Here is a 16954-nt window from a genome sequence, read left to right on the forward strand (position 1 = left end):
GGCTGTCTGTCTGTCTGTCTGTCTGTCTGTCTGTCTGTCTGTCTGTCTGTCTGTCTGTCTGTCTGTCTGTCTGTCTGTCTGTCTGTCTGTCTGTCTGTCTGTCTGTCTGTCTGTCTGTCTGTCTGCGTGCGTGCGTGCGTGTGTGTGTGTAAATGTTGCCACGGGTGCAGTGCGCCCTCCGTCGGCAGCTCCTGGTACTGACCTGTTCCCTCTGCAGTGTCCACACAGGCACACACACACACACACACACACACACGCGCACACGCATGCGCGTACACACACACACACACACACACACACACACACACAACCGTCATGGCGGGGGAGAATGAAACCTTGGAGTGTATAACGGAGCACGAACGGATCCTACAGGAGATCGAGAGCACCGACACGGCGTGTGTCGGTCCCACCCTACGGTAACGGACACTGAGCCCTGTTGTAACGTCAATGTAACGGACAACATTCACATTACGCTGTTAGCGGAACAACCTACCCCACAGCTACCAGCTGTTGGCTAACGTTAGCATCTAGACCAGTGTTGCCATGTCCGCTGATTATAAGCAACGTTGGACTTCTTTTTCTGTGAAGTTGCTTGTAAAATATTGAGTAGTTTTTCTTTGTTTCTAAAGTGTAGTTGCTTATTTGGGCTTGTTTATATATATATATATATATATATATATATATATATATATATATATATATATATATATATATATATATATATATATATATAATTTTTAAACCAGTGGTTCTCAAATATTTTCATGTCATGGACCCCCAAATTAATGTGTATTTGTCCCCTAACCCCCATCTGAAAATGTATTGTGCCAGGGATTTGTGTTGTTATTAGCGTTGGATCAAGATTATCATAGATGTATTTTTGATTGATTTTGACATTTTTATGTAGATATAAAAATGTCTAAATCGACAAAATACATCTACGATCATCTTGATCCAAGGCTGTGTTGGAATGTTTCAAAAGTCTGCCAAATATTCCACATTTTATTTCTAGATTTTTTTTTAAAATAGCTGTTTATACAGGTTTAAAGTGCTCCTGTGGCCCTTAGTCGCTCCTTTTTGGGGCTTGCTTATTTCTTTCGCCAAACCTGGCAACACTGGTTAGCATTTCGAGCTAACCAGCAGGCTACATTGTTAGGGTCCAATAGAGTTGAGCCCAAGAAGCTAGCCGACCAGCTAGCTACTGTTAGCCATTGTTTTAGCCCATATTAAAGGCTCTAATGGGTGACATTATGCCGTGTAACACATTAAACACACATCTAACACTGTGTCCTGTGATGCAACAAGCAGCTGACCCTGTTGACAGAAATGTCAACATCATTATTAGTGGGTGGGGCTGTGTTGTTATTATTAGCTGGCTAATGGTAGCTAGTAGCTACTATTCAGTCGTGGAAAAAGTCCTCACATTTTTGACTAGGCTCTATGCACAGCAGCCAAATTATCACTTCCTTCACAGGTGTTACCAATGATAATAATGAAGGCTCTGTTCCATTTAGTGTAGCACAGTGACCCCCATAACTCTGACTGAGAGTGTACAAATGGGTCCATTTGGTTCCATTTGTAAACTCTCAGAGTCACACACCCGCAAGAGGGCATTTGGAACCCCCTTCAAGGAACCATGAGGGTCCCTGGACCCCAACTTTAGACCCACTGGTGTAGCAAAGTGTTTCCAGTGAGCCAACATGCACAATATCAGCACCCTGACTCTGTTTGACCAGAATGGAGCAGAGCCTTCATTAGTATCATTGGTAAAACCTGTGAATTTCTTCACAATATGGCTGCTGTGCATAGAGCCTCTTACTGCAATGTAGAAATACTCTCATTTACTTGAGTAAAAGTACAAACATATTGGTGTCAATATGTACCAAAAGTAGAAAGTACTCATTGTCCAGAATGTCCCAGTTCACAAGTTTTCAAATGTGTATACAAATCTTTTGAAAATAGCAGACAAGCTCCAATGCCTTGCATTGTGAGCTTGTAGATCGGCTATTTTCAAAGGGCCGAAATGTATATAGGGCTGAAGTGGTTAATGTGTGTTCACAATCTACAAAGTAACTAGAGGCTAAAGTTTTCAGTTTTTGTGGAGTAAAAGTACAGTATTTGCCTCTGAGATGTAGTGGAGTAGAAGTAAAAGTGCTGAAAACTGGTACCTCAAAATTGTACTTAAGTACAGTACTTGAGTAAATGTACTTGAGTTCCTTTACGCCACTGCTACTAATGTTATGTTAGCCATTTTAGCCACTGTGTAGATGAGTGTTTCTAGGCCACTGTTGTGGCTGTTGGAGAGGAAACGACACGCTAGCATCTTCTCCCCACAGGGTCATGGTTAGTCATGGTGTTGTCTCATCACCCTTGACAAACAGCTCTTTGGCAGTGAAATGGCATCTTGCATTGTCCTATCCTGAACTATATACAGCAGTGGTTCTCAAACCTTTTCATGTCAAGGACCCCCTAAATGATATGTATTTGGCCGCGGACCCCCATCTCAATTTTTTTTGTTCCTGGGAACCCCAGAAGCAAAGATTTAAGCTACAAATGCTCGCTTAAAAATATATGTATTCAAAGATTTGCACAAATGTTCACGATTTTTATATTCACGATGATATAACGATTATGGCTTGACAAGCTTGCAAGTGTCAAAGAAAGTGGCATTGCTGAATGCATCATCCAGTCTAGTGCCGCCTTTTAAATGGCCCCGCAGGGCAGCCTATTGCATCTTTCAGCAAACATACCAGAACTTACAAAGCGTGTGCCCCAGGGATACTTGGTTTACTCAGAAGTCTGTCACAACAAACCAAGAATGACAAACCTGTTACCTGCTATGGCAGTTTGTAGCACAAGGCATTGTCTGTTGAGGAGCTGTAAATCCTCCTGAAAACCTGGAGCACTCAGTCACACATACCATTACATCTGTGTTATTACACATTTACTGCTTGGAACAGTTGTTCTGAGAACATCTAAGGTAGTGTCCATGACAGTTGAGCTCTTTTGTGGTAGATTTTCACATTAACAACATACAAATTCAGTTTTTATAGTCGGCTTGGTAAGACCTTGTTATGGTTTCACAGACTGAATGTGGACTGTTATCAGTTTGCCAAGTCAAGGTTATGAGAATCAGTCTACCACAGAGCAGATCTAGTATTTGACTACTGGAACGGTTCACCTTCTGTCAGAGAATACAGCTAATGTCAAAGTCGGCGTTTCAATTATTAAACACAGACTTGAGCTGTGCGTTCTCTTATTGATTGCAAGAAGGAAAATGCAGGAGTCTGTCTTAGGAGTGTCTAGCTAAGGACTTTGATTGTTTGAGGAGGTTGTTGTTCCCATTGTAGAATAGCGATCATCCCAATGTATGAGGCCCAAATGCCCGTAAGCCCTATTTATACTTTGTCGTACAGCGAAGTGTAAATCAGTCTATCTACGAGTCTGTAGATCGGCTTGTAGCTGCGACACTGTCGTACAATGAATGGAGCATAAATTCTGCATTATTCACGTCATGCTGCAGGCATCTCCATCTATACACACTTCAATGTCTGTCTGTGACAGATTGTCTGGATCCTGGCTGTGTGCAGTCTGCTGGTGGCTATTTTAGTATATGCATTGCCAGGAAGTTCTGGTCTGCAATTATACATGCAGTACATGCTCTTCCAACTGAGTCTTGGCTGGTTATATGACAGGGAAGTCTCCGACAAATATTACAGTCGAGTTGTGCTTGACTTCAGTGACTGGTGTCTGTCCACACCACAGATGGCAAACACGCCTAAATAGTATATTCAATGTTTCCTCTGCGTTCTTTTCACAGTGATGCAGCGCCACAGCAAGAATATTATACCCCAGTAACCCCACTGCCACCACTGTTGGGAAAATTACATGACTTAGCCAAAGTTCTCTCATGTAGCGTTCCACGTGGCATTTACGTAGTCATGTTTTCCTGCTACTGGTCCAGTCTTTTTTATTGTTGTTGAAACAGGATCAATCAGATTCCACGACACGTGGGAGTTAAATTTGGGTCGCATAAAAAGCAACTACAGCTCACTAAGGCTGTCCCCGATCACATAGATTTGACAACAGCGCCATATTATTGATAGAGCTGCTTTCTCTTTGGTCTGTGTATTCATTGTACTTGGATAATTCCATGATAAATAGCATAAGAAATCCCCCCCAATTAGACCCCCACCCAATCTCTCAGTGGGTGAGAAATAGGCTACACTAGTGCAGTTTTGGCTATTGCCTCTCTGCTTGTGGATCGTTCATCTTTAATTTTGTTCTTTTGTCACTCTTCGCTTTTTACCAGTGTTTATTTGATTTGTACTCAACTCAACTGTTGGGCCTGGTGAGTCTGTAAACACTCCTGAGTCCTGTCAACAGCCTTTCTTTTCAGATGATTTTACTGTGATACTTTATGGGCTCATTATGTTGTGTGAATTGTGCAGCATAGTTATAAGGGGACTACGAAAATATTTTAACTACCACAATGTGCATAATAATAATATATGCACTATATGAAAAAAATCACATGCCGTTTTAATCTGATGTTTGGAAATTTTGGTTACAGTTGTGACACAGGAACCAGAGTTTGTTTTCAGATCTCTTGAATATCGAAAGTGCATCGATATATTTGTTTGTCTTTGGTGTTCAGTTCAGTTAATGGTTCTGTTGCAAAAACTCACCTGCTAGAAGAAGCGTTGTGTATGGCATGCACACACGTCACACGACATTTGTATATAATGACAGTCCGAATAATCAAACGTGCACCTGGCTGTTAAAAGGCTGTGTATCATACAATGGGGCTTTAAAATGTCAGGTATCATGAGTTTACTAGTCTTTTGCTGCTTTATATTTACAATCTTTGTGCCTAAAGAAATGGCCTTACATCTTAAAGGGATATTTCACTTTCAATTGTTTTGGGGTCATTTTAACGTCTACTCTGGCTTTTGTGAGCACCCCAGACATTTTTTAAATTGCTTGATTCATTATTTAGATATTTATATATATTGACATTCATTTAATCAGACACGCCCCCTTCCTTCCTATACAAACCCAATGTAACTTCAAACTTCATTTCAAACATGATAGATTCATTCACACCTGTCCTTGGTCTTGGACTGATATTGTCCTTCTAATATGTGAGGGGCCGTGTCTTTTCAAAAAACTTTTTTCACTTCAGCCCGAGTAGACGTTAAAAATTTTTTGAAAGTGAAATGTCCCTTTAAGGAATATTTTGCATCCAAGGCCGACCTCTGTATATCATTGCCTGATTTGCTAAACAAAAGCTGGGTTTCTTGTTTCTACATGCTGCATTATAAGTGATGTAGTACTGTAGCAGCTTATGGAAATGGAGAGAGATAGAGAGAGGCAGCAGGACTGTGTAGAGCACAAAGAGAGAGGGGGACAGAGAGAGAGAGAGAGAGAGAGAGATAGATAGAGAGAGAGGCCATGTCTTTCCCTTCCTATCTAGTCCACAGGAAACACCTGCTGTACCCCTCCTCTCTCTCCGTCTCACCCTCTGTTTCTCTTCCTCTTGTTCCAGGATAACACTATGTAGCCTGGCAGCTTGGTCTGTTTAAGAGAGATGGACAGACCGTGTCTCATCATGCTTCTCTTTGCCTTTCTTTATCATGCTCTCTGCTTCTGTTCCACTATTTATATGTCTCCATACCTTCTGTCGTTCTCTCTCTCTCGCTCTCTCTCTCTCTCTCTCTCTCTCTCTCTCTCTCTCTCTCTTATATATATATGTCACCATATTCCATTCCTTGGTCATTTCATCTGCATTACACTGCTAGCTTACAAGCCAGTCCACAAATCCTGTTGACTAGGTCTGTCATTAAAGAAAGAAAATGAACGATGTGGATCTTGGGAGACCTCATGTGGCATATCTATTCTGGTGAGGTTTCAGTGTCTCTCTCTAGATGTGTCTTTGTGACCACTAGTTAACCGTAGGATATCCATGTGGATGCCCTCAAGATACAGTGAACTCCCACTCATCATGATACTGGCATTTCTTCAGAATTTCATTGGAGCTTTTTCAAATCAGATTAGTTTTACATATTAGTTGCTTCATAAAATTCACAATGGCATAACGATGATGAGGGTTTCCCCCAGGAAAGTTAATAGGTCCCTATCTTTTAACTGCCAAGCCACGCTTGTGATTTGTTGTGAGTCACGCAGTCATGGGTGCGTGAGTGTCGGGGTTCACTTTGTAGCTTCGTGTCACTGGTTTCCATTGAAAATGACTTGTAATCTACCTGTTGTTTTGTCTCCTGTAGTGTGAATGCAGCATCAAACAGCAATTCTCCTCAGAAATCATGACTGGGAGGGCAGTATTAACGTGTGTGGGGCTGTGGGCAAGCGTGCTCCCCTGTTACTTACACACTGCTCAAGTTTATATAAGAAATAATGTACTTGCCGACAAGATGAGGTGATTATAGCACAGTGTGTAATTGTAAAGGTTATTTAGTCTACTACATAAGAAATGATGTCTCGTGATTGTTAGTGATAGTTGGAAGCGCTTGTGTGTTGGATGTCACTCCACGTATCATGAGGTAAAATTATTGATTGATTGAATATTTTATTAGAAATAAATGTAAAACAGCACGAGTACAGTCAAACACTTTGTCTAAAATGTTAACACCAAAAAAGTCCTTGCGGTCTTGTTTCCATTGGGGTCCTAGGTATTCAATTCATCCAACATATAAAAAATAGCACCAAACATTCAATATCATCACAAATATAAAACACTATTATGAGTAGAAAAAGGGGGGGGGGGGGGGGGGGGGGGTCGCCTGTCTAAGAGAGAAGTGATAATTGGCCTCCTGAAAGGTGAATTTTCAGGGCTGTTTGAAAGGAAGCCAGTGAAACACTTTTTTTAAGGGATGGGGTCATCCCATCCACACCAATATCAGACCTGTTTACCTATAATTGTAGTCTAAAAAAAAACGTTAAAAAAAAACCTTTTACCTGAAGCTTAGGTCCGGCAGGGGGTAGACCTACCTAGGCCTGGTTGCCAGCCAGGGTTGGAGCAGTACACTGGTGGAAAATGCAACCCTGGGTACAGCATTTCGTCGAGAGGAATGTATCCCCCCCCCCTCTTTGCCCCCCAATTTACTCCTTGCCAAATTAACCCTCCCCACTCATTTCTGTGTTGCTACTGCTGTTGTACGCTACTACCAGTGTTGCCAGATTCTGTGAGAGAAACAAGCAACCAGGTCTAGGAAAACCAGCCCAAAAGAAGCAACTATGGGCCACATGAGCACTTTAACATATACATCAGCTATTCGAAAATAGCAGATCTACAAGCTCACAACGCGTCGCGATGCGACGCGTTGTGAGCTTGTAGATCGGCTATTTTCAAAGAAAATCTTGCAGGGAAATTATAACAAGCAGATCTGGCAACCCCGGCTACTACCTCACCTGCCAGTGAGGAGCTCCCACACCAGGAGGACGTAGCGTCTCTCCGTCCTCCTACACCCTCACCCCAGCCCAGTATTCGTAGCGGTCGTTTGGATACCAACCCCTTGTACTTTGACAATGGACAGGTGCTTTACGCCTGCACCACCCCAGTGCTTGTGTCTCCTTATAACAGCAAATAACAGCAGACTTGGTGTACCTGAGTTGACCGAAATTGTATATATATATATATTTCACCCAGCCGTTGATATGTAAAACTAAACAGCTGCTTTCACCTTCCTGTAAGTTTGACAGGCAAGTTAATTAAAACATTTTCGGCACACAATCAATCAAAAACGGATGAAAAGAGACGGTTATCAAATAGGGGAACAGTCCAAGAGCCAGTATCAGAAAATATTTGCGTATCCTGCGTATCCAAATAGACAACATCTAAAGATGCCGTAACTGTAGTGTAGAATGTTGTTGTTTTTTTAAGCATGGAACTTGTGTAACATTCATGCCTCTTGGCCAGTGCGTTCTTGCAAAAGAGACTTTGTCTCAATGTATTATAAGTACTGAGACTTTCTTTACCTTTTGTGTGTGTGTGTGTGTGTGTGTGTGTGTGTGTGTGTGTGCAAATAAAATAAGCTTATATATGAACTGTATTCATTAATAACTTGCCAGAAAACTTTGTACAATATTGATCTGTGGTATCGGATGTTTTGTGATGTACCGTTGATGGTTACAATTACTTATTCAGTTGTGTATGGCACACACACACACACACACACACACACACACACACACACACACACACAGGGCTGTCACGATTATGACATTTTACGTGACAATTTATTGTGTATTATATAATAATACACAATTATCGTTAATATAGTGATTAACGATTTAATTGCGTTTCTGTCATTGAATATTGTAACATAAAAAATTACATTTCTGTTTGGCTTTTAGGCTTCGATTGACGATTATACAATTTTGTTTTTACGATTATTTGTTAATCTCAAATAATTGCAATTAGGTGATTATGTAACAATTGTGACAGACCTACAGTACACACACACACACACACACACACACACACACACACACACACACACACACACACACACACACACACACACACACACACACACACACACACACACACACACACACTTCTATTTGGAAGGTAACGTGTATATAAGATTTTGTGTTTATTTAAGCGATTTGGCTGCTGTGGTACTGCTGGCAGTAGACTCTGGCCGTTGCAGGGTTGGAATGTTTGATTTTACTGTTTTATTTATTGGCACTCCAGGATACGCAAATGACCAACATGTAATACAATACAACCTCCCACTCATGACACTGGCTCTTAGACTGTTATCTCCTGTTTGATAACCGTCTCATTTCGGCAGAATTTGATTGTGGCTTTTTTTAAAATTATTATCAGATTTCAAAGACAGATTTCAAAATGTCATTCATTGAAATCTTTCATATTATCAGGAAGGTGAAAGCAGCAGTTTAGTTTTACATATCAACGGCTTAAGAAAATTCCCATTTGCCAACTCAAAACAAAAAAATGTTTTACTTCCTTCCACAGAACATGCTTGACACGCGATCTCCCTTTGATGCGCACCCATGCTCATAATCTGAGCCTTAATTGACTGGTATACCCTCCTGACTACGCTTAACAAATAATAACAAATCTACGTGAAAATATTCGTAATGATTTATTTCTAATCGACTAAATTGATTCGTCTGATTAGCCACTAATTTATTACTTACAAAAATAGCGAGTTGAGTCATAGGGGTGTCACGATTCACTTACCTCACGATTCGATTCAAAATCGATTCCTAGGGTGCCGATTCGATTAAAATTGCGATTCTGCGATTAATTGATATTCGATTCGATTCTGCGATTTATTGCGATTTTCTAGGGTGCCGATTCGATTAAAATTGCGATTCTGCGATTTATTGCGATTTTCTAGGGTGCCGATTCGATTAAAATTGCGATTCTGCGATTAATTGATATTCGATTCTGCGATTTATTGCGATTTTATAAAAAAAAAAAAAAAAAATTAAAAAAAAAAAAAAAAAAAAAAATTAAAAAAAAATTAAAAAAATCGATTTTAATATTTTGAATCGATTTTTAAAATCGTGGCATTAAGAATCGCGATTTATTCATGAATCGATTTTTTTTGACAGCCCTATTGAGTCAGTTGACACGCTGTGAGCTTGTAGTTCTGCTGTTTTCGCTATAAAACAAATCTATGTAAAAAATGGTGTCATCACATGGGAACAATAAGAGTAGACTAGGCTAAGTAGTGTGTATGAAGTCTCTATAATACGATTGAGAGCTAGCATCAACATAGAATTCCTACTTCCATCTGGTATCATCCTGAGCTAAATGATGTCACGTATCAGTTATGATGAGACTTTGATCATTGTGGCGTTTCATCCCATTGGATTGTATCTGACAGCTAAATGGAGCAGTAATTCAGGCATGTAAAAAACAAGGACAATATAAGAATGCTTCAACCACTTTAGCCACTTATAAACCCTATATGGTTGACCGGAGTCCCTCAGGGCTCCATACTAGTGAATGTTGTGTTATCACTGGCTCTCTCTACACTTCATATCTTCGCTGAAAATAGCTGAAGTAATAGCGATGCGTTATGAGCTTGTAGATCTGCTAAAGTTATCCCTAGAATACAGATGCTGGGGTGTAAGAGCCTGGGGTCCTCTATCTTGGGCATTATCGGTGAAAATGTTCCAAAACACATTTTTCTTTTTCTCAAAAATTGCAGCTTACAACGTGTTGTGATGCAACACGTGAGCTTGTAGATCGGCTGTTTTTGTGTTTTGAATTAAGAAATCTACTTTAACTTTAAAAGTAAACGTTATGAGAAATGAGTCTGATCATCACACATCGCATTTATTTGGTAATTGGTGTTTCTAAGAACCAGGAAGAAGTAATACACAGGTAACCACAAGTGGAATCCCTAGTAGTAGCATCAGAATATTTACATGTATCCTCAACACACAACTTACTGTGGTTACCGTCCTACAGTATGTAAATACTAGCAGTGGTGGACAAAGTACTCAAGCCCAGTACTTGAGTAAAAGTATAGATACTCCTCCTGGCCAAATATCACTCACCTTCAACTGAAAGTTGCTCAGTCAAATTTGTACTTAGTTAAAGTACTGAAGTACATGCTTTTAAAAATGATGTGCTGTATTCCCCCCCAAAGATTTTCCAGACATTTGTGGAAAAATAGCAATAATAGTGAAAATAGCAGATCTACAAGCTTTAGATTGGCTTTTTTCACTATATTTTAATTGGGGCTTCTTAAGTTGTTAATTCAAAATATACGTTTTAGTCAAAACTACAATATTTATGGGGCCAGGCTTCCAGCATGGACCCATATTGTTATTCGCATTATTTCCGTTTCTTCTTCTGCCACTTTTGGCAGTTCTGGCTGAACCGTGCAGTCGCTTTTTATGAAACTCGGCCATATGATAGATGGTCATGAAAAACGATCAAGAAATAATTCTCACAATCTTTCGTCAAAAGGTGGCGCTATAGCACTCAATTGAAAAATGCCAACTTTGAACAGGTACAACTCATGCCGTGTTTGACCTACAGCCATGAAACTTCGATGCACACATGCGTCTCCTCATGCTGAACAACTTTCACCCTCTGACTTTTGACCTCTGACCTTTAGATCTCCCACCATTTGGAATTATATGAAAAACAGTTAAAACCTATCTCCTCCTGGGATTTTTGAGTAATCTGCACGAAACTTTTTACACATGAACTTTGGACCTATACCAAAAAACGTTTGCAAAATATCTTCCATAAGTGAAAAAATGAAGCTTTAATGAGCCAATGAATATTGCAGTTTTATGACAATTATTCATCTGCCCCTAACACATACATGCAGACTTACCATTCTTTGAAACTTTGCAGAAATGTAAAGGGCCATTCCAAATATCACTGAAACCAATCTTACTCCAATTGGTCAAACGGGGGCGCTATAGCAATTTTTTGAAAATTGAAACTTTAAACAGGCAAAAGTCATGCCTCGTTTGGCCGACAGCCATTAGACCTGCTTACACATGTGCCTTGACTAATGAGGAACACATCTATCACGTTGACCAGTAAGCACCGCCCTTAGATTGTCCGCAATCTTGAGCAGTTTGAAAAACACTTAAACCCAGGATTTTTCAGCTATTTGCGTGAAACTGTATGATCTGTGTGATCTCCTTTTTCACAGGTTCTTGTCTGTTGGTGGCTTCTCGCTTAAATGTGTGCCCCACAACCTGAAGGTCACCAGTTCAAGCCTCACTTGGTGCAGACTTCATCTAAGTTGCATTTCACACAACATGACTATCAATGAATACATCTGCAATTGTTAAAGATAACATGAAATACTTAATTGAGTGTTTTTTACATACAGCTGATCTACAATCTCACAACTTTTCAGATAGCAATGAGAGTATGTTTTTTCAATGTATAACATACTTCATTGTGAAAATAGCCAATGTACAATCTGACAACTTTTATTGGTTTGTGAGCTTGTAGATCGGCTACTTTCACTAATTTTGGTTCTGAGGAGATGTACAATTTCTTCATTGGTAAATGGTTTGTGAACGAGTGATCTTAGTGTTAGTGAAACAGGGGCTTGGGTCATGACAGAAGGCAAGAGTTTGTGATCCTCAACAGACAATATCAGCCTTGACAAAGATATAGCACTATAGGTAGTGTTGCAGCTACCTAAGAGTGCTTCATGACCGTAAGGTTGCCGGTTCAAGCCTCACTTGATGCAGACTCATTTAAGTTGAAATGCAAAAAACATGACTCAATCTATTCCGTTTCCATGGCGCTCTCTCTCTCTCTCTCTTCAATCTATTCCATGTCTTTCTCTTCAATCTATTCCGTTTCCATGTCTCTCTCTCTGTCTCTTCAATCTATTCCATTTGTCTCTCTCTCTCTCTCTCTCTCTCTCTCTCTCTCTCTCTCTCTCTCTCTCTCTCTCTCTCTCTCTCTCTCTCTCTCTCTCTCTCTCTCTCTCTGAGGGGTGGCCATAGCTGAGTGGTTAGTGAGCCCGCCTAGGGAGCCAGAGACTCTGGTTGCCCCAGGTACGATTCCAGGCCAGGTCAGCAAATGTGTCGATGAAATGAAATTTGTCCCTGAGCAAGACTCTTACAGGCACTCATTGGAAACAAGACCGCAAGGACTTTCATGAACTGACCTGTTAAAGGAATTATCATTTCTCTTTCTCTCTCCTGGCCCCATATTATCGCTGCTTGCAGCTATATTTGTCTTTGAAATGTAGTGAAAGTCACATATAACATATTCAAGCATATTTTATTTAGTACAGTACTCAATTAAATGTAGTGTACGTTACTGTCCACCACAGATTAACTGTTGAGATATATGACAGATAAAGTTTGCACAGCAATGAGGTCTTATTTTATTAGCAAACAGACCAGTATAAGAATTGATATGACTTTATGGCTGTAATTTCTAGTGTCTGTCTGTCTGTCTGTCTGTCTGACCTGGTGCCGCCTGTCTGCCTGTCGTTGGTGTTTGGTGAAATGTGAGCCTTTTACAGTTTGAACACGGGACGGTAGACATTTTTATGAAGGCTCATTTTTTAGGTCCTCTCCTCTCCCCCCTCAACATTGCTACTTTATACCTACAACCCCCCCCCCCCCCATTTCCTGTGACATCATAATTGTATTGCAGTTGCATTGACTTACACAGGTAAAAAAAAAAACACCCACGCACGTTACTGGCAGTTTGCCATGGACAGTTGCCCTGTTTGATAACTCTGTCTCTGTTCTTATCAAGAACTGTTCTTATCAAGAACTCCCATGGACCCTATTCAAAATGGATCAAGTTTTACATATCAACGGCTGCGGAACATTCTCAAAGAGCATAGCATATCTGTCGGGTGGAAACCTCAGCCTAAGCCCAAAACGGTTACTTTAGCAAAAGTAGCAGATCTACAACCACACAGCCTTTTGGAGTGTTAACTAGTGTGGTAGGAGTGTTCTCTCCTTTGACCAAATGGAAATAGCGATCTTTAACCCATTAAGACCTGAGGCGATTCTTAAAAATATTCTAAATCCTAACAGTTTTTGGGAAAAAAAAAATGAAGATTTTTCAAAAATAGCAGATCTACAAGCTCATAGCGCGGCACTCGGTGCCGCGCTATGAGCTTGTATATCTGCTATTTTTGAATAGCCAAAGAAATCTAAAATGACACAGATGCGTTCCAGGTCTATCGAAATCTATAAATGCCAACATTCGTTACTAGAACAATGTCGATGTTGAAAGTGCATTTTTGAGTGCATAGATTATAGATTTTGAATGTCATTTTTTGGGGGATTTTCTTGTTTCTATTGATAGTCACAGTGTGGAGAAACGGGGAGAGAAAGTCAGGATGTGACTCAATAAAGGTCCGCCGGGCCCGGGAATCAAATTGGGGACTCGATTTCAGGCATCAGAGCCTACGTGGTACATGCCTTAACCACTTGGCTGGTGCCTCAACCCTTGTACACTAGGAAATGGCGCTGTTTGATGGATTGTCAAAATGTAAACAGAAACCTTTTGAGATTGTCAGTGTTTCTCAATACATTAACATGTATTTGGCTAAATGCTAGATGTTCAACTATCCACATCTTTCCATGTCATTCTTTATATTTTCCACTAAGGGGCGCTATAGGACAACACATTGATACACCAGTGCATGTACACAGTTCAACTTAGTTTCTGTGACATACTGTTATCTTGTTGCTCAGTTACTTTGTATATGTTAATGTCATACCATATATTTATCTTTTGGGGAAGTACTCCCTAAACAGTGGGTCCGAACTCCGAACCCATCTAAAAGGCTATTTATTGTGTTACTTCTTGTGTTATTTAGTTATTTGGAAGCACATTACTTACATGACTATTTACCCTGGTGTTTGTTTGTTTGTTTGACTAGGGTTTGTGCCATTTATTCTGATCTTGCACTTGTAATCCACTCTGGATTAAAATGTGTCTAAATGTCTGAGTTGTAAATAGTTTTTGCCCATGGCCACTTCACTGTATTATTATGTTGATTATTAAGTTGGTTTGCCAGTCCAAGTAAACGCAGATATTACTCATCATGCCTTCTGAGCAGCCCTATAGGTCAGGTATCTCTCATTAAGTGAGGAAAACTCACAGTTTAGTACAATATGCAATTTTCTCAATTGCTAGGTACAAAATAAATTCGTACTTTTGAAAGTGTCCAGCTATGAAGGTGCTATTGCGTTAAATCAACACCAGATGGAGCCAGAGCATCAGCCCAAATGGAATGACAGGTTGTTGTCAATAGTGTCAGAATCCCACTGACTTTTATAGTTTACCACCCTAGAAGAACTGGGGCTGATTAAAACATGTCACTGCCATTATTAAGTACAGACCAACCATAAGGACACATGTAGGAAAGTTTGGATTCCAATGAAACGTTTTAAGAGGTTAGAGTACAAACTAGAAACCTTTTGGACAGGAGAACCAATTGCTATGCAGGCTGAGCTATGTCAATGTTATCAGTCTGTAGTGCAATCCGTTCCATGTCCTACCCGGGATTTGAACCTGGGTTCCCTGTGCGAGCAGCACCAAAATGTCTACTGCTGAGTTAATACGTGAAGCTTGTTTGAGCACTGAGCAGAGGTTATAATGTACTTTTGAGCTTCATGTAATGCCACTGGTCAACCATTAGCGGATTAGCGGTCCTACCCAGGGGTAGGACTAGTTATTTTGTATTAGCAAACTCTACTCTTGGGTCGTGGACCCATTTTTATAAATCTAAGAAATTCCATGCATTTTATATACTTCAGAAGTAATGAAACTAGTTTGAGTGCCGGGGAGACATACAATTCTTTTTTGGGTCTTGAGCTAAAACGTCTGGGAACCACTGCTCTACCATACACATTGGTTAAAATAATGTTTTATTCTCTAAAAACAAGGTTATGCATTGCAGCTTTAAGCTCCCAGGAACTCAACTTCATGTTTTTTGTCTTAATTGCCTCACAGAACATTTGAACCCCAAGATATCCTGTACTGTACAAACTCACAAAACAACCCCACCTGTAACTGTGCTACTAAAGTTCTGTGCCAGAAAGAAACAAGGTTAATTCTCAGTTATCAGTGTGGTCCGTTTGACAGTTTCTCATTCGATCAGTTATCAGCTTGTGGTCTAGAGTTAGTTCTCATGTATGTGTTAGTTACCACTTGTATACCTCCCCCTGAAAATGGATCTACAAGCTCACGCGGCGGCTGCGGCACCTGGTGAGCTTGTAGATCTATTTTGGGTGCTCGACACCCGCATCTAAGTCTAACTCAGGCTTTAGAAGATACATAGTGCATGCATGTACATCTAAATAACCTCAAACTGTAGACACGCACGCGTGCACGCACACGCACACAAACACAAACACACACTGGCATCTACAAGGCCATCTGGGCCTGCAGTAGCTAAGCCAGGACTTACTGTATCACAGGTGTGTGTGTGTGTGTGTGTGTGTGTGTGTGTGTGTGTGTGTGTGTGTGTGTGTGTGTGTGTGTGTGTGTGTGTGTGTGGCTATGTGGTAGTTGGATGAGCATCAGTTCTTCATACCAGGGTTCTTAACAGTGCTATGTTAAGTGGTAACTAACAACTGGCTACTTGGGTCTGCCGTTGCCAGAGTGTAATAAAGTTGCTTAAAATGTTTAATGATAATAAATAATGATAACGATGTGGGCTCCCCTGTCCAATCTTGAACTATCAATAGTAAGTTCCTTCCTACGTGTGCATTTTGTGAATGAAGCCTCACAAATCACAATATGGTGTTCAGTGGCAAAGCTGCTTGTGTGCATGCCCTAGTGTGGAGATGGTCTACACCTCAATTGGCCAAATAGTGATATTTTTTATAAATACTTCATCAATAACAACAAAAGTGCTTCACACGATGACGAATAATCTGGTGTAACTAAGATTTTTTTTTACATGTATAGGTTTTCATCTACAGCCCATTTTTCACATGCTTCTTAAGTTTCACTTTTATTTCATCAGGCACTTCAGGAAGACCAGGTTCTGTTGCATGACATCATGCACATAGAGGCATGAGCTGTGATTTATCTGCTTTTGAGGGGACATGCATACACTACATACTTTACAGTACATTACATACAGTTGTAATGACTGTGATGTCAATATCCAAAACGTATGTAAAAATAGTTTTTACATAGGTTTTTGTTCAATCTTTGTGTTGAACTCCCATTCTTTCCCTCTCTCTCTCTCTCTCCATTAAACATTCTCTCTCTTTCCGTGTCTCAGGTCTGTGTACGATGACCAGCCCAACGCCCACAAGCGCTTCATGGAGAAGCTGGACGCCAGGATACGGAACCACGACCGCGAGATCGAGAAGATGTGCAACTTCCATCACCAGGGCTTCGTGGACGCCATCACGGAACTGCTCAAAGTCCGCGCCGATGCAGAGAAACTGATGGTGAGAGAGAGAGAGAGAGAGAGAG

The 16954-nt window shown here is 40.5% G+C and overlaps 1 protein-coding gene across 2 annotated transcripts in view; it reads left to right on the forward strand.

The window, feature by feature from the left end:
• Window positions 1-299: 299 nt before the first annotated feature.
• exoc6 (exocyst complex component 6) overlaps window positions 300-16954 on the forward strand; it is a 79227-nt gene continuing 62572 nt past the window's right edge. For both annotated transcript variants that reach the window (XM_084077369.1, XM_084077370.1), the window contains exons 1-2: window positions 300-416; window positions 16758-16929. In XM_084077369.1, coding sequence (XP_083933495.1) covers window positions 316-416; window positions 16758-16929 — 273 coding nt within the window. In that variant the 5' untranslated portion in view covers window positions 300-315. The remainder of the gene's footprint in view (window positions 417-16757; window positions 16930-16954) is intronic.

This window comes from Gymnoscopelus microlampas, assembly GCF_963454915.1.
Source record: "Gymnoscopelus microlampas genome assembly, chromosome: 14".
NCBI lineage: Eukaryota > Metazoa > Chordata > Actinopteri > Myctophiformes > Myctophidae > Gymnoscopelus > Gymnoscopelus microlampas.